The 18,693-nt window shown below is 42.9% G+C and overlaps 2 protein-coding genes across 2 annotated transcripts; both read right to left on the reverse strand.

The window, feature by feature from the left end:
- Window positions 1–11,313: 11,313 nt before the first annotated feature.
- On the reverse strand, window positions 11,314–12,332 carry LOC543321 (oxalate oxidase 1). The gene has a single exon (XM_044512082.1). The coding sequence runs from the start codon at window positions 12,235–12,237 to the stop codon at window positions 11,563–11,565; it is 675 nt and encodes a 224-aa protein (XP_044368017.1). The 5' UTR covers window positions 12,238–12,332; the 3' UTR covers window positions 11,314–11,562.
- A 5,441-nt stretch (window positions 12,333–17,773) lies between these two features.
- LOC123094288 (oxalate oxidase GF-3.8) lies at window positions 17,774–18,448 on the reverse strand. The gene has a single exon (XM_044516330.1). The coding sequence runs from the start codon at window positions 18,446–18,448 to the stop codon at window positions 17,774–17,776; it is 675 nt and encodes a 224-aa protein (XP_044372265.1).
- Between the last annotated feature and the right edge of the window lie 245 nt (window positions 18,449–18,693).

The raw sequence follows: 18,693 nt of genomic DNA on the forward strand, positions 1-18,693 counted from the left end.
TAATTGTTATGGGTATAAATAGAGTTACATCTAAAAGAACTAACACGATATTGTCAAAATCACTAGTTACAGAGTACTTTTTGCAAATGTCAGTCTCACCTTCCCAGGTTGCGACCAGTGTCGCACTGCATGCACGCCACTTATCGCAACCTGAGAGTCCTTTTTTCGTAGATTTAGACACATGATTTAAATTTTTTATCTCTCAAACCATGTGTCCAAATCTCGAACCGTTTTCACTGTTCGATTTCTCGTGTCATGATTTTCAAAACTAGTTCCCGTGTTGATAGGTTTCGACAAATTTTTTTCAGAAAAAAGGACAGAAAACCCCAAACTGGGAGCACGTTTTCCCTTTTCGAGAGGCACGACCATGCCCCACGCGGAAGCAAATCCATACCTCTCATTGTAGAAAAAACAGGAAAACGTGTTTTCCCCTTTTGCGAGAGGCACGACTGTGCCGCTCGCGGAATCAGAAAATAATAATGCATTTTTTTCCTTTCCGAGAGGCACGGTTATACCATGCCTCTCGCAAAAGCAAAACCTTGTCTCTATGAGAAGAAAATCCGTTCCTCCCGTGGTAGAAAAAAATACCTTTTCCCTTTTTCGAGAGGCACGACCGTGCCTTTCGTGAAAGGAAATCCGTGCCTCTAGGAGAAGTAAATCCGTGTCTTCATTGTAGGAAAAAAAAGAAAAAACAAGTCTTTTCCCTTTTGCGAGAGGCACGGCCGTGCCTCAAATCCGTGCCTCCGCGAGAAGTAATTCTCCGTGCCTCTCACAAAAAGAAAAAAAAATGAAAACACGTTTCTTCGTGTCAATTCTTTTTGTCCAAAACTTAAGAAAAGCCGGGGGAAACCGAAAAGCCAAAAAACCGAAAAAGTTATCTAAAAGCAAAAAGCGTGTGCAGAAAAATAAAATTCAAAGGGAGCGCCTAGAGCGCTCTTAGCCTACCGGAAGGAGCGCTCTTTGATTAATTGCTCCCCGATATTGTCAACGTGGACGTAGGCAACTTCGCCTCAACTGAACGCTGGACTGGGCGTTCCCAAAGCGAGGCCACAGACCACAACTCTTCTTTTTCGTCATATTTTTGTTTATGTTCTTTTATTTGTTAGTTTAAATTTTTTACATTTCCAATAATATAAATGTGTATATAATAAAAAAATAATTTAATAAAATGTTTAAAAAATGTTAAGCAAGCATTTGAAAAATGTAAAATGCGCATAGAAAAAATATTTATCATATATACAAACAATGTAAAAAATATAATTTGTATGGAGAACATTTATCTAAAAATATCAAGTATGTGAAAAAATGCTAATAAAATATTTTGAAAGTGCAATCAAGCATTTGAAAAAATTAAAACGTGTATAGAAAAAACAATTTGCACGTATACAAATGTTAATGAAGAACTTGAAAATAATAAATTCGTATAAAAATGTTTTTCACGTAAAAAAAGTGTACAAATAATATACAATGGGTATGAAATAATGTTGTTAACATATTTAAAAAATGTTCAATGTGTATTTAAATGTTCCTGATGTATACTAAAAATGTACGAATGTGTATAAAATAAGTAAACGCCAAAATCATATATTTGAAAAAATGTTTATTACCATAAAAATATTCAGCTTGTATTTGAAAAAAAATGTTGCCCATGTATTCCAAAAAGTGTTAATAACATGTATTTAAGAAAAAAAATCACATAATGTATTTGACAAATGTACGATGTGTATCAAAAAAAAATCTTTCACGTGTATGCTGAAAATGTACATTGAGCACTGGAAAAAAATATTTTTGAAGAAAAATAGAAAATGTTTGAAATCGAGAAAGAGACATAATGGAAACCAAGAAACAAAAACAGAACCAAAGCATATCAAAGAAAAATAAATGAAGACCAGCTAAGAAATAAAATAAAACCAACGAATATAAAAGAAAACATGAGAAAAACAGTGCAAATGAACAAAAGGAATCATAGAAAACCCCTAATTGAGAATTCATCCGATTAACTAGTTAATTTGCCGATTAATCCCTACTCATAGGGTCACTGAGTTGCTGATAAACTGAGAAATCAACCGATTAATTTATTAATTGGCTAATTAGTCTATTAATCCCCTACTCGCCAGCCAACCAACCTGCTACCAGTTAACAATTTCCTCAATAATGAAGAAAATAAGAAAAACTAGGGAAAATCGGGAAAGAAACAAAAAGAAACTGAAGAAAAAAATAAAGAAAAGAGAAAAAACCAGGAACCAGACGAAGAAAGAGGGTGAAAAAACAATGGCAAAACAAAAAATCTGAATAAACCCGTGGAGAAACAAGAAAACTAATGAACAAATGGAATGAAAAAAACAGAGAAGAACACATTGTACACAACTACCAGCGAAGGAGCGAGCGTTAAGAACAGACTGGCCTAGTAATGTACTCCCTCCGTCCCATAATGTAAAACATCCTACATTATGGGATGGAGGCAGTACAACACTTGAAAAAGGTTCATGCGAGATAAAAAATACTCTCGCTGTAGGCGAGATATTGGGTTTGCGCTTATCATCTTTGTATCTCTAACACGGCTGATTGAATTTAGAACATCCAATTCACCATAAAAAAGGTGATAAAGAATGAAATACAAATGGGTAATGGAGCAAATATACCAAAAATGCTATAATTTACATATTCAACCTTATTGCAATATATTTCATAATTCCTCACATAGGTTGTAAAGGCTGAACCATGAGGCTAACTTATTCAATCTTATTACGACTGAGCTTAACCAGAAGCTTGAATACATGTCTTCTGCTGAGAATTATTAAATTTCCCTAGCATGCATGGAAGGCTCCCAGGAAATAAAACCCACCAGCAAATTTGGACTTCAGAACTCCACCCATAGCGCCCTGGTGAGCACCGGCGTGGGGATTGGCGGGTTGGAACTGAAGAGTGTGAGCAGCACGAACACGATGCCTGGGTTCTAGCTGTTGAAGGAGACGACCATGGAGGCCTCGGTCTTACCAATGTTCAACTGGAAGTGCATGAGGCCGCGCGGGATGAGGAAGGTCTCTCCAGCGCGCAGCACCCTTGAGTAGACCTTGTTCCCAGAGTCGAGGCTGCCGAGAATTCCAACGAGGAGCTCACTTTTCATCATGATGCCAATCTCGATGGCACGGGGGCGGATGTGCGGTGGGTTGGTGCCCCCCGGCGCGAAGTCCACGCGGTTCATGGACACGCCCAACGTGTTGGTACCGGGCCACTAGGCCACATCAAGCTCTGTCACGGCCGAGTAGTTCGGGTGGACGTGTTGCCGGCCTAGGCCTACTTGTACGAGAAGAGGAAGTCGTCGCCGGCCTCTGGCATGGGCTTGCACAGATGCCCTTTCACCGAGACCGCCTTGCCATCGAGGTCGGTGATGCAGAAGTCGTGGAGAGGATCAGGGTCGATGCCAGGACGACGGGAGCTAGGAACAGCATGGCGACCAGGCTAACTGCCAGGGTTTTAGAGTACCCCATTTCTTGCTATGCAACAAGTGAAAGATCGAGGATGTTGCCTAGAGGGGGGGGGGGTGAATAGGCGCTTTAAAATAATTATGGTTTAGGCTTGAACAAATGCGGAATAAACCTAGCGGTTAATTTGTCAAGCACAAAACCTAAAACAACTAGGCTCACCTATGTGCACCAACAACTTATGCTAAGCAAGATAAGCAACTATGTGATAGCAAGATATATGACAAAGAACAATATGGCTATCACAAAGTAAAGTGCATAAGTAAAGGGCTCGGGTAAGAGATAATGGAGGCACGCGGAGACGACGATGTATCCCGAAGTTCACACCCTTGCGGATGCTAATCTCTGTTTGGAGCGGTGTGGAGGCACAATGCTCCCCAAGAAGACACTAGGGCCACCGTAATCTCCTCACGCCCTCGCACAATGCAAGATGTCGTGATTCCACTAAGGGACCCTTGAGGGCGGTCACCGAACCCGTACAAATGGTGACCCTTGGGAGCGGTCACCGAACCCGTACACTTTGGCAACCCTTGGGGGCGGTCACTGGTACCCGTCAAATTGCTCGGGGCGATCTCCACAATCTAATTGGAGACCCCGACGCTTGCGCGGAGCTTTACACCATAATGATTGAGCTTCGAACAACACCAACCGTCTAGGGCGCTAGGCACCCAAGAGGAAGAAGCTCTAGGGTGTTCAAACACCCAAGAGTAACAAGCTCAAGGGTACCAAGCACCCAAGAGTAATAAGCTTCTCAACTTGTAACTTCCATGTATCACATGGAGAACTCAAACCGATGCACCAAATGCAATGGCAAGGGCACACGGAGTGCCCAAGTCCTTCTCTCTCAAATCCCACCGAAGCAACTAATGCTAGAGAGGAAAATAAGAGGAAGAACAAGAAGGAGAACACCAAGATCTAGATCCAAGGGGTTATAGTAAGAAGAGGTTATAGTAAGAAGAGAAAGTGATTGGTGGAAATGTGGATCTAGATCATAGAATATGCATGTGAGGTAGAGGACATAGAGGAGAAAGTGATTGGTGGAAATGTGGATCTAGATCTCCTCTCTCCTTTCCCTCAAAAACTAGCAAGAATCCATGGAGGGATTGAGAGTTAGCAAGCTCGGAGAAGGTCAACAATGGGGGAAGAACACGAGCTCAAAGGATAAGGTTGAATGGGGAAGAAGATCCCCTTTTATAGGAGCTCCCGAATCCAACCGTTATGTGCTTAGACCGCGCACGAGCGGTACTACCGCTCAGGAGAGCGGTACTACCGCCCGGGCGGTAAAACACAGAGACCGGAGCAAAACAGAGGGCGAGGCAGAGCCGAATGAGCGGCACTACCGCTGGAGCCAGCGGTACCACCGTTGGAAGCAGCGGTACTGCCGCTTGGCCCAGCCGTACTAGGGGCGGTCGTAGCCATGGTACTACCGCACACGAGCGGTACTACCGCCCTTACTGCTGCTACAACTGCCGCTGAACCTGACACGAGAAAAACACGTCTCGAGTCGAGGCGGTACCAGCGCGGAACCGGAGCCGTACTACCGCTTATGGCCATGGGCGGTACTACCACTGTGGGACAGCGGTACTACCGCTTGTGGCGATACACGGTACTACCGCTCCGGTCCAGTGGTACTACCGCTGGCGCCAACCTTATGCCACTTCCACGAAAACAAGTACCCTCCAAGGAAAACCAGAACTGCCATAACTTCTGTAAATGAGCTCCGAATTGAGCAAACTCAAGCTTGTTGGATACAAGACAACGAGTAGAATCAAAACAACGAGGTTATAGTAAGAAGAGGCAGGGGAGGTATGCCTAACAAAAAGAGGAGAGAAACCTCCAACAGAGAAGAACCGACAGAACCTCCAACATCGAAAACATCATAGAAGATGCATGTGAACTCCGTTTTCGATGAACTCGAGCTTGTCATCAAGATGACCAAAAGCTCCAAAACTCACAAAGAGAACCAAACAAGAACCAAGAAATATGATGCAAGGATGCGATGGTTTGAGCTCTCTAGGAATGATACGATCAAGTTACTCATCGAGAGCCCCCCTTGATAGTACGGCAATCGAACCTATAACCCGGTCTCCCAACTACCATCGTGAGACCGGTAAAAAGAAAAACCTATCAAGGGCAAACCTTTGCCTTGCACATGGTCCACTTGAGCTAGATGATGACGATCTTGACTCCCTCAAGTTGGACCACCTTTCTTGATTGCGTTGGCTCGATGAAGACTAGTTGATTGCTCCCCCATACTCCACTATGGGTGAGCCACTCTTCCACACATCTTCACAAGTCCATTGTCACCACAATGGACGGCAAGCTTCAAGCATTTGATCTCTTCGTGATGCTTCATTTGAACTTGCACACCACAACCTAACCCCACAAAAATCTCTCACGAATATCATGGGTTAGTAGACAAAGCGTAATTGACAATGCTTACCATACCATGGGATCGCTTGATCCCTCTCAATACATATTCTACCCTTCGTGTGTTGACAATGCTTACCATACCATGGGATCGCTTGGTCCCGGTTGGTGGCATCAACTGGGACTAAAGGGGAGGCATTGGTACCGGTTGGTGCCACCAACCGGTACCAAAACCACCCTTTAGTCCCTGTTGTTGCCACCAACCGGGACCAGTGGCCTTGCACAGCGGGGTGATGGTGGAAGTTTAGTCCCACCTCGCTAGTTGGGAGCGCCGGTGACCTGTTTATAAGCTCCGCTGTATCCTCTCTTTCGAGCTCCTACGAACTGCAGGCCTATGGGCCTAATCTGAAACTGCTTTGCCTGTGGGCCTGCTAGGCCTTCTGCAGGCCTGATTCCTGGCCCAACTAGCTGGGTTTCTAGTCGTATTCAGGCCGTGTTGGCCCAGTAGGTGGCAATTTTTTTATTTTTTCCTAGTTTTTTTTATTTTCGTTGTTTTCTTTATTTATTTTATTTTGTCTACTTACAACAAAATGCTTATTTATTTTATTTTATTTTGTTTATAATTACTTATTTATTTTATTTTATGATAATTCCTTTTGCTACTAAAGTTTCTAAAAAAAGTTCTTTATGAAAATTCCTTTTGCTACTAAAGTTTTAGTTTCATAAATTATATTTATGTTATTAAAGTTTATTTTATTTTATTTTATTTTGTTCTGCTTATATATTTTATTAAAGTTTATATTATTTTGTTTCAAATTACTTATTTATTTTATTTTATGATAATTCTTTTTGCTATTAAAGTTTGTAACAAAAAAGTTAATTATGAACTCTGAAACAAAGGGATTTCATACGGAAACTCGTCTGTTACAAAGAGATTTCGTTTTTGTTATCAGGGTTTCATACGGAAACTCGTCTGTCACAAAGGGATTTCATTTTTTTGAAATTATTTGAACTCCATAGTTTTTCTGTGTTCAAAATGCACCATTCAAAGCCACATCATTAATTTTCAACCCTTTCTGACTTCATTTGTTATTTTTCATGCATTTACTGATTATTTTGAGCTATAAGACCATGAAATTGAAAAGCATTTGAAATGAACTCTGAAAAGGTTAAAAGTTGGCATGATACCATCATTTCACCCACATAGCATGTGCAAGAAAGAAGAGAGGGTTACGGCAAAAACTGGATGCACTTCGTGTACAAAACGGACAATCTCTTTCGAAGTATTAGGGTTTCATACGAAAACTCGTCTGTTACAAAGGGATTTCATTTTTTAAAACTTATTTGAACTCCATAGTTTTTCTGTGTTCGAAATGCACCATTCAAAGCCACATCATCAATTTGCAACCCTTTCTGACTTCATTTGTTATTTTTCATGCATTTACTGATTATTTTGAGCTATAAGACCATGAAATTGAAAAGCATTTGAAATGAACTCTAAAAAGGTTGAAAGTTGGCATGGTATCATCATTTCACCCACATAGCATGTGCAAGAAAGAAGAGAGGGTTACGGCAAAAACTGGATGCACTTCGTGTACAAAACGGACAATCTCTTTCGAAGTATTAGGGTTTCACACGGAAACTCGTCTGTTACAAAGGGATTTCATTTTTTTTAAACTTCTTTGAACTCCATAGTTTTTCTGTGTTCAAAATGCACCATTCAAAGCCACATCATCAATTTTCAATCCTTTCTGACTTCATTTGTTATTTTTCATGCATTTACTGATTATTTTGAGCTATAAGACCATGAAATTGAAAAGCATTTAAAATGAACTCTGAAAAGGTTGAAAGTTGGCATGGTATCATCATTTCACCCACATAGAATGTGCAAGAAAGTAGAGAGGGTTACGTCAAAAACTGGATGCACTTCGTGTACAAAACGGACAATCTTTTTCAAAGTATCAGGGTTTCATACGGAAATTCGTCTGTTACAAAGGGGTTTCATTTTTTTAAACTTATTTGAACTCAATAGTTTTTCTGTGTTCAAAATACACCATTCAAAGCCACATCATCAATTTTCAACCCTCTCATGAATAGATAAGTGATCAAATTAATAGAAGTTCATCATCACATTAAAACCAAAATACATACATAGTTCTCATTGAACAACATATAGCTCCCCAGAGCATCTAATTAAACCATACATTAAAATTATGTAAAACATTTTAATGCAACAACAAATGCAATCATAATCGCAACCAAGGTAACAACTGATCCAACTGCATAATGATATCAAGCCTCAGTATGAATGGCATATTTTCTAATTTTTCTAATTTTCAACCGCATTGCATCCATCTTGATCTTGTGATCATCGACGACATCCGCAACATGCAACTCCAATATCATCTTCTCCTCCTCAATTTTTCTTATTTTTTCCTTCAAGTAATTGTTTTCTTCTTCAACTAAATTTAGCCTCTCGACAATAGGGTCGGTTGGAGTTTCCGGTTCAACCACCTCCTAGATAAATAAAATCTATGTCACATTGTTCGGCATAATTGCCATAAACAATAAATGAACCAAATAGTTATCAAAAGATAATATATACCACATCTGAATCATAGACAGGACGAGGACCGACGGGGGCGGATACCAAAACTATCGCACTATATAATAACAAGGAATAATAAAAGTAAGAAAATTAGACAAGTATCTATCTGAAGTAAGAATCTTTTCTTTCAGAAAGAAGATAAGAACAAGAGGCTCACCACGGTGGTGCCGGCGACGAGATCGGCGCGGGCGATCGACGACGGTGAAGACGGTGACGGGATGTGACATACCGCTAAACCTAGACAAATCTCGAGAAAAATGGAGCTCGGAAGTCGAGTTTCGAGAGGAGAAAGATTAACTAGTGTGGCTTGGACATTTCATCGAACACCTCATATGCACAGAAGGTGAGCTAGAGCACCCAAATGCCCTCTCCTCGCCGGCCAGAAAAAACAAAGCACTATGGAGTGCTCTGCTGTGGCGATGGAGTATATATAGTCAACTCATTTGTCCCAGTTCATGGTAGAAACCGGGACTGAAGCCCGGCACTCTGTCCCAGTTCAAGCCACGAACCGTGACTAATGACTGTGGGCCAGGAGTGAGAACCATTGGTCCCGGTTCGTGCCTAGAACCGAGACAAATGAATCCAAACGAACCGGGACCAATGCCCACGAGGCCCCGGCCGGGCCCCTGGACTCATGAACCGGGACTAATGCTCCCCATGGGTCCCGATTCATAAAGAACCGGGACTAATGGGCTGGCCAGACTCGAACCAAATCCCTGTTTTCTACTAGTGAAGGCCACTGCCGGCTGCTAAGGAAATGAGACCAACGAACAGAGACAAGGAGGACAGGTGTATCTCAATGGAGTATTGCTCTTGGAAAAGGCGGGTTCATAATATTCGTGCACACCTCAACTCTTCAATCATATGAAGTTCAATCAGTGATGGTGAAATGCCAGGGTCTTCTCTTCATTCAACAGCAAAAGAGAGGAGATGTAAAAAGAATAAGCTATAGCTACGTCCCGTGTCCCTCAAGTCTCGACTGAACTTTTAAACTCTTCAAGTGAGCGAGTTTAATTAGATGCAGGGAGCATGCGAATATTTCTCCTACGCACGCTAGGTTAATTATGCATGTTTTGCATTTCTCGGCGGTCCATCCACCCGCCAGGCCAGCCGTTTCGTCCATCGTTGGGTTTATCTGTAGTAGTTCTGTACTCGCTCCATGCTAATGTTTAGCGCATAGCATGATGGTCAGAAACGGGAAGCTTCTCGCCGCGGCGTACCTACCCTGAACCTGGCTACCGTCTCTCTCAATAGTTCTCTCGTTGCCAATAATACTCCCTCCGTCCGAAAATACTTGTCACCAAAATGTACAAAGAAATGTATCTAGAACTAAAATACATCTAAATACATTTTTTTATTCATTTTGATGATAAGTATTTCCGAACGGAGGAAGTATGTACTAGAACGTTCGCGCAGAGAAGGTATTCTCATTGGCTACTGCCTGACAGATCATTGAGCAAATCAAGTTCAGATATACTACTATATGGCGCCCTGTCTGTCTCCTCGCAGTTTAAATATTCGACTGGCCAAGAAGATATGGCGCCAGCGAAACAACGAAAACATGGTTGTCAGTGGCCTGTTACGAGTCAGACTTTCTGACCGTGATCCACCTAGCGCACCGGCCCACCACACCCTATCTCCAGCACCCCAACTTAAAATTTGTATTACAACTTTGATATTACACTAATAATGTACCTTCATTTTTTCATCTTATTATGTAATACTTTGAATTTTCTATTTTTAAAAAACAGCCAAGGAACCATACAAAGTATGTACAAAAAATATTGATCTTGAAGGCTCGTAATATTTTTATATGAACCTACAAAATTTACAAAGTTCATATTGGAATTAGGCGTTGTTCTGAATTGATTTGCTATCTTTAGGCATTCAAACTAATTTATAGGTATTTAATGGATATAATTAAAACCGGAACTACAAGTATATTGTAAAATGCCTACTATTTGGAAGAAAAATTCTAGTCATGTTTAATTTCTTAAGTATTTTGGGAGATACTATTCGAGATACGTATGAAAAGGAAAACAGCTAGTTGGCAAAATACAAACTTTGTATGGTGGCCTGATTGAGTGATTGCTTGAGATTTGTGCTACTTTTTTGTATGGTGGCCTGATTTGTGGCATTTATCTGTTGTTCAATTTAAGAAAAAAGGTGAATGAAGTTTGAAAAATATGAAATTTTGTATGGTGGCCTGATTGAGTGATTGCTTGAGATTTGTGCTACTTTTTTGGTTGTTGTTAAAATTTGTCTTCTTTCTTTCCTTGTGGGATTTTTTAAATCTTATTTCAAAGTGCTAAAGCAGGTTTTTCCTCTTGTTCAAAAGACTACTCAATGTGTATCATAATGGTTCCTCGGAATATCATAATGGTTCATTGTGTATCATCCTTTGTCAGAAGATCCAACCTGAAACAAGTGCATTTTCTAGTTGGTACATAATGAATATGACGAATTGATGATACACTTTGAACCAAGAAAAAAAAAACTGAATGAAACAAGATAAATTTTGACAACCACCAAAAAAGTACCACGAACTCAAAGCAACAACGCACGGTGGATCCATCCCGTGCACTATAGAAAAACTCCATCCCGTGCACTATAGAAAAACCACTCATGTTTTCTTGTTCATTTTGGAGATTGCTACAATGCATTGAACCGGTATATTTTGCATTCTGACAATGTATTCCCGTAACTTGAGAGCATGTTTTCTGAAGGATTTGAAGATTCTGACAATGCATTGAGAGCATGTTTTCTGAATGATTTGAAGATTGCTCACCACGCGATCACCGTGCAAACTTGAGAGCGTGTCTGACTTATAAAATCATAAGCGGACAAATATACGAAAATGATAATTATATATTCCGTTCAATGAAAAGAACAAACACAACAATAAAAAGCAGTACATTTCGATTCCTCGTATTGGCTCTGAAGGCTAAACCGCGAGGCTAACTTATTCAATCTTATTACAACTGCATGCGAGCTTAGCTAGAAGCTTGAATACGTGTCTTATGCTGAACAATTATTAAATTTCACTGGTATGCATATATCAAATTATATACTGATCATTCCAGGGCAAGCTCCCAGGGATTAAGACCCACCAGCGAACTTGGACTTGAGAAGTTCGACGACCCCGGCCTCTATCCTTAGCGCCTTGGTGAGCACCGGCGTGGGGATTGGCGGGTTGGAACCGAAGAGAGTGAGCGGCACGAAAACGATGCCGGGGTTCTGGCTGTTGAAGGAGACAACCATGTAGGCTTCCGTCTTACCAACGTTGAACTGGAAGTGCATGAGCCCGCGCGGGATGAGGAACGTCTCTCCAGCACGCACCACCCTGGAGTAGAGCTTGTTTCCGGAGTCGAGGCTGCCGAGGATTCCAACGAGGAGCTCACCTTTCATCACCATGCCGATCTCGGTCCCACGCGGGTGGACGTGCGGCGGGTTGGTGCCTCCCGGCGCGAAGTCCACACGGTTCATGGACACACCCAGCGTGTTCGTACCGGGCCACTCGGCCACGTCGAGCTCCGTCACGGCCGAGCCATTCGGGGTGGACGTGTTGCCGGCCTTGGCCAGCTTGGACGAGAAGAGGAAGTCGTCACCAGCCTCCGACATGGGCTTGCATGGATGCCCGTTCACCGAGACTGCCCTGCCATCGAGGTCGGCAACACAGAAGTCCTGAAGAGGATCGGGGTCGGATGCCAGGACGGCCGGAGCTAGGAACAGCATGGCGAACAGGCCAGCCGCTAGGTTTTTAGAGTACCCCATTGCTTGCTATGCAGCAAGCTTAGCTAGCACTGGTCAGCTAGAGTTTGTTGATCAAGAGTCTTTGAGGCACTGGTGGTTGCTGCTAAGCTGTGGTGGATGAGTTAGCGATGAGGCATATGGAGTCCTTTATATAGGGCTATGATTAGTGCATGCATGCATGCCATGGTGCTGGCTATGCATGCTGCCACCGCATGCATATGCCGCATGTGTGAACACTGGAAGCAGAGTTATTTTGCTGAGGATAGAGTATATTATTGATATTATTGGCGTCGAGATCTCACCTTCTGATGAAAATGAAGATGGCCCGAGGTCAGAAGTCAAGCCATACCGGCTGCTAAGGAAAATGGGACCTGCGAACAGAGACAATGAGGAGGTGTATCTCAATGAAGTATTGCGCTTGGAAACAGATGTTCACAAGATTCGTGCACACCTCTACTCAACGAAGATCTTGATTTCGTCTTCAGGAAAAAAATGGAAATGTAGAAGGATAAGCACAACTATAAGTAACCTACCCGTCCACAACTATTGGTTCACATAAGTACTAGCGCAAAAATAACATATTAGTATTCATACAAAAATATCCCATTAGTACCCACACGTATGATTCATACTCCCTACGTCTCAAAATGTGAAGTGTATTTTTTTTCTAAAAGTCAAACATTTCTTTGTTAGACTAATTTTATGGCAAGAAATATAAATATTAGCAATACCAAATAAACAACATATATTTGATGGTGGATTTAATGATACTAACTTCTTATTGTGGATATTAATATTTTTCCATATAATCTTGGTCAAAGATTAAGAAGTTTGAAAGTATAAAGCCTAATACACTTGTACTTTTAAAACGGAGGGACTCATGCAAAAATATTTGGTTTGTTCTGGGGAGCATCGGGTAACCACCATAATGACTCAACTATAGTTATATCGTCACTTAAGTGTGTAGACCCTGCGGGTTCGAGAACTATGCAGACATGACCGAAACACCTCTACGGTCAATAACCAATAGCGGGATCTGGACGTCCATATTGGTTCTCACATATTCTACGAAGATCTTATCGGTCGAACCTCGATGTTAAGGATTCAGCTAATCCCGTATGTAGTTCCCTTTGTCTATCGGTATGTTACTTGCCCGAGATTCGATCGTCGGTATCTCCATACCTAGTTCAATCTCGTTACCGGCAAGTCTCTTTACTCGTTTCGTAATACAAGATCCCGTGGCTAACTCATTAGTCACATTGCTTGCAAGCTTCTTGTGATGTTGTATTACCAAGTGGGCCCTGAGATACCTCTCCGTCATACGGAGTGACAAATTCCAGTCTTGATCCATGCCAACTCAACAGACACCCTCGGAGATACCTGTAGAGCACCTTTATAGTCACCCAGTTACGTTGCGACATTTGGTACACACAAGTACTCCTCCGGTGTCAGTGAGTTGCATGATCTCATGGTCATAGGAACATATACTTGACATGCAGAAAACGATAACAATAAACTTGACACGATCATATGCTACATTCATAGTTTGGGTCTTGTCCATCACATCATTCTCCTAATGATGTGATCACGTTATCAAATGACAACTCATGTCCATGACTAGGAAACCATAGCCATCTTTGATCAACGAGCTAGTCCGGTAGAGGCTCACTAGGGACACGTTGTTGCCTATGTATCCACACATGTATATGAGTTTCCGATCAATACAATTCTAGCATGGATAATAAACGATTATCATGAACAGGAAATATGATAATAACCAATTTATTATTGCCTCTAGGGCATATTTCCAAAACTAGCCGGAGTCCAGCCCGCACATGATGGTCACCCGCTCGCTCGGCAACCTCGCGACGGCCCGCCATGGCTAGAGCCTATAGCCTGCAGCATCGAGCATCAGCGGCCTATCCGGCCCCTGAATTCACGGCTCCACGTTGCCCCAAGTCGGCGCATTGGCAGAGCGGCAGGACCTAGCATGCCGGCACCGCGCCAGTCGGGATCGTAACTAGCCCCGCGAGAAACCACAATGGAGCCTCCATGCTTTTCCTTCCCATGCTGCACCTAGCACCATGATTCGCGACCTAGCTCCGAGCCAGCCGGAATCGGCCTCCCTCTGCACCTTCATATGGCCCCACCGCCACCAACGTTGGCCGGGCTTTGCCCGACGATGCCCTTCGGTGGCGGTGAGGGGAGAACAAGAGCCGGTGGTGGATGCCTGCGCTGCCGGATCGGAACGCCCCGGTGCGACTCGCTGGAGTCGCATGGGAGCGAGATCCACTTTTTTTGTGGAGTTCAACTTGTCTTGAGGATGGCAAGTTTAGTTGATGAGAATGACAAATCTGTCTCAGTTCATTCTTTTATTAGAAAATTGCCGTGCTTGCAAACTAAATTTATCATCATCACGTCAATATAAATTGGCATGAAAAACGTCAGATTTGTCGTGCCAAAAATCTGACATCAGAATTTTAGTGTTTAGAAAAATTTATCATGATGATTGATGGGTCGGAGACATGCACCCATGCGGCGCTAGCTGGCGGAGGTGCCACCCCAGCCGGCCGGGTACACCGGAGACTGGAGACAGGGAGAGGCGGGCAGATGCATGTGCTGGATGGATCAGTCAGAAAGAAAGTCTGACTCCTCAACACAACAGGCTCGTTGATTGTCACTAACAAGTGACAAGCACGTTTTCGTTGTTTCGCTGGCGTCTCGCGAATTTTTAAACTGTGATCAATCGTTGGTTTGTTGAATGATCGATCAGGCGCCTACTTCACTTGTACTAGTAGCCAATGAGAACCCCTTCACTGCCCGAACGTGAAATATACTGTTGGCAACGAGTCATCGAGAAATGAATCAAGAAACTATTTGAAAGAGACCGGAGCCAGGTTCAGTTCAGGGTTGGTACGATCATGCTATACGTTGAACGTTACTTAACAGATGTCTCTCTCTTCAGTGAGTACAGAACAAGAGATAAACCGGCGGATAGCTCAAGTCCGCCACCGCCACCCAACGGCTGCGTTGCACGTTGCTGCTTGGGCTAGACCAATTAGCAAAGGTTGAAATAGCGACCAACCTGTGGCTACATGATTAGGACGGTTATCCCACCCATCAAGATTTAAATCCTAGACTTGATGCCGGTGCTTGTATTTTTTAGATTTATTTCAGCCCTTCTGGTGACGTGTGCTCACTGGAAGGAGATATTCCTGTTGACTACGAAGGCGTCAGTGACGACTTCGTCAATTTTAAGATAATATGCTAACTCAGTCTCTCGAATGTGCCCATAGAAATAAGACATACGTGCATGCATTCATAAAGATGACTGTATTTGCGTATGGATAAAATTAAGTCTATGTCTTTACTGTGTTAGAAAATAAACAAAGGTTAAAATAGCTAGCAACACACATCGCACTCGCTCGTCCAAGCCCAACGGTGGATAGCCTCCTGCGAGTTCCTGTCCGAGCCTCGTCGATCGGTTGCATCATCCATGTTTCCGGGCTTCGTTTAATCTAAGCTGCGGTTAGTACGAGAAAAATGCGGCGAGCCTTTGCACCTCATTGAACTCACGTCAGATTGAAACAATAGATGTCTTATTCAAAGTCGCCACAAGGCTTGATGATCCACTAAACAAACCAAACGTCTCCTGCACCGCAAGGAGCTCATTAGGTAAAGGCTTGATAAATATAGCCATGTCATTAGCGAAAAGCGATAACCTATGCCGAGCAAACCATTGCACCAAAATTCCCAGTATGCTGCTTCTCTCAAATTTCAACACCATGGAATTCGTGACATCCAATATTAGAAGAAATAGAAGCGACGATTATGGATCGCCATACCTAAACCCACGTGCATGCCAAATTTTACTGCCATGGTATCCATTGATCAAAACTCCCATACCGGCTAAAGAAAGCATAAGCGAAATCCAATAGCAATACCTAGCCCCAGTGGCGGACCTAGAAATAAAATGAAGGGTTTGCACACTTCAACAAAGTTGAAGTCTATTTCAATTAGCTTGCATGGGCCTTAAAATAAGCTAATTTTTACACGATGAAAAAATGTTTTCCAAAAATCTAGGTGTGCCATGACACACCTGGCACACCCCCTGAGTACGCCACTGCCTGGCCCCAAAGCCGCAATCAACATTTGTGCAGCAAGAATGGCCACGAAACAATGTCGAAAGCCCTCACGACATTGAGTTTCAGGAATAGCATAGCAATCTTCCTCTGATGGAATTACTTGATAGATTTGCTAACCAACATGAAATTACCTTGGATTGTCTCTGATTATTGTCAGCGATGAGATGATCCAACATAGGGCCCAGACAAAGTGCAAGGGCCTTGGAAAAGATCTTGGGGATCCCATAAAGTAGACTAATGAGATGGAAATCCGCAATATCGGCCACCCCATCTTTCTTAGGGAGGAGAGCAATGTAGGCCTAATTGCGTGAATGAATTGCGAGAATGAAAATTCGTACCATTATAACGAGAAATCTGCTGGATTGCCACCATAAGTGCATCCTTGATAATAGACCTACAAATCTGATAAAAGCGTGAAAAAATGCCCTCTGCCACTAGCGCCTTGTCCGGGAAATTGGTATTTTTCAATATGAAACAATGAAAGAAAGAGGTGGATGCATTTACATATATGCGCAAAGCTTGAATCGATATATTTGTAGTGCATTTCAATAAGTTGAGAGCATGCTTTTTCAAGAAATGATGTTCTACCATGCATGGATCCACCATCAATGATTGCTTTGAGATTCATGCTACCTTTTTGGTTGTTGTTAAAATTTATCTTCTTTCAAAGTGTTGCATTAGGTTTTTCCTCTTGTTCAGAAGTGTACCATAATGGTTTGTTGTGTATCGCCGTTTATCAGCAAATCTAATCTAAGACAAGTGCATTTTATTATTGGTACATACTGAGGTAGGGTGATACACTTTGAAACAAGAAAAAGAAACCTAAACAAAACATTATGAAACAAGATTAATTTGACAACAACCAAAAAAGTAGCCCGAATCTCAAAGCAACAACGGATGATGGACCAATATATACGTGATACCCCGTGCATGGTAGAAAACCCCACTCTCATATTTTCGTACATTTTCTAGATTGCTACTCCCTCCGTTCCAATTTACTCGTCGTGGTTTTAGTTCAAATTTGAACCGACACATTTTACATTTTGACAATATATTTCTGTAACTTGAGAACATGTTTACTAAATGGTTTGGAGATTGCGCACCACGCCGTCGCGGCGTAAACTTGAGAGCATGTTTGACTTGTAAAAAGGCAACATGAAAAACTTGCAAAAATGATAATTATATATTCCGTTCAATGAAAATAACAAAGACAAAAATAAAAAGCAGTACATTTCAATTCATCGTATTGGTTCCGAAGGCTGAACTGCGAGGTTAACTTATTCAATCTTATTACAACTGCATGGAGCTTAACCAGAAGCTTGAATACATGTCTTCTGTGGAGAATCATTAATTTTTGCTAGCATGCATATATCGAATTATATATTGATCATTTCAGGGCTGGCTCCCAGGAATTAAGACCCACCAGCGAACTTGGATTTGAGAAGTTCCACGACCCCAGCCTCCACCCGGAGAGCCTTGGTGAGCACCGGTTTGGGGATGGGCGGGTTGGAGCCGAAGAGCGTGAGTGGCACGAAGACGACGCTGGGGCTCTGGCTGTTGAAGAAGACGACCATGGAGGCCTCCGTCTTACCGACGTTGAACTGGAAGTGCATGAGCCCGCGCGGGATGAGGAACGTCTCTCCAGCGCGCACCACCCTGGAGTAGAGCTTGTTCCCAGAGTCGAGGCTGCCGAGGATACCAACGAGGAGCTCACCTTTCATCACGATGCCGATCTCAGTGGCGCGCGGGTGGATGTGCGGTGGGTTGGTGCCCCCTGGTGCAAAGTCCACACGGTTCATGGACACACCCAGTGTGTTCGTACCAGGCCACTCGGCCACGTTGAGATCCGTCACAGCGGAGCCGTTCGGGGTGGATGTGTTGCCGGCCTTGGCAAGCTTGGAAGAGAAGAGGAAGTCGTCGCCGGCCTCCGACATGGGCTTGCACATGTGCCCGTTCACCGAGACCGCCTTGCCATCGAGGTCGGCGACACAGAAGTCCTGGAGAGGGTGAGGGTTGGAGGACAGGACGGCTGAAGCAAGGAGCAGCATGGCAAACATGCCGGACGCTATGTTTTTAGAGTACCCCATTGCTTGCTATGCAGCACGCTTAGCTAGACTGATAAGCTACAGGTTGTTTACCGAGAGTGTCTATGGCATTGGTGGTTGCTGCTGAGCTATGGTGGATGAGTTGCGGGTGGCATATTGTTGGGAATTAGCACGCAAATGCACTTGTGGTTAACTGATAACTGCAGCGAAAACAAAGTAATCTCAGCACCACATCATGTACTAACTCAAGGATCGTTGCTTAGCACGGAAGGAAACATATGCAACAA

This window comes from Triticum aestivum, chromosome 4B, assembly GCF_018294505.1.
Source record: "Triticum aestivum cultivar Chinese Spring chromosome 4B, IWGSC CS RefSeq v2.1, whole genome shotgun sequence".
Taxonomy (NCBI): Eukaryota; Viridiplantae; Streptophyta; class Magnoliopsida; order Poales; family Poaceae; genus Triticum; species Triticum aestivum.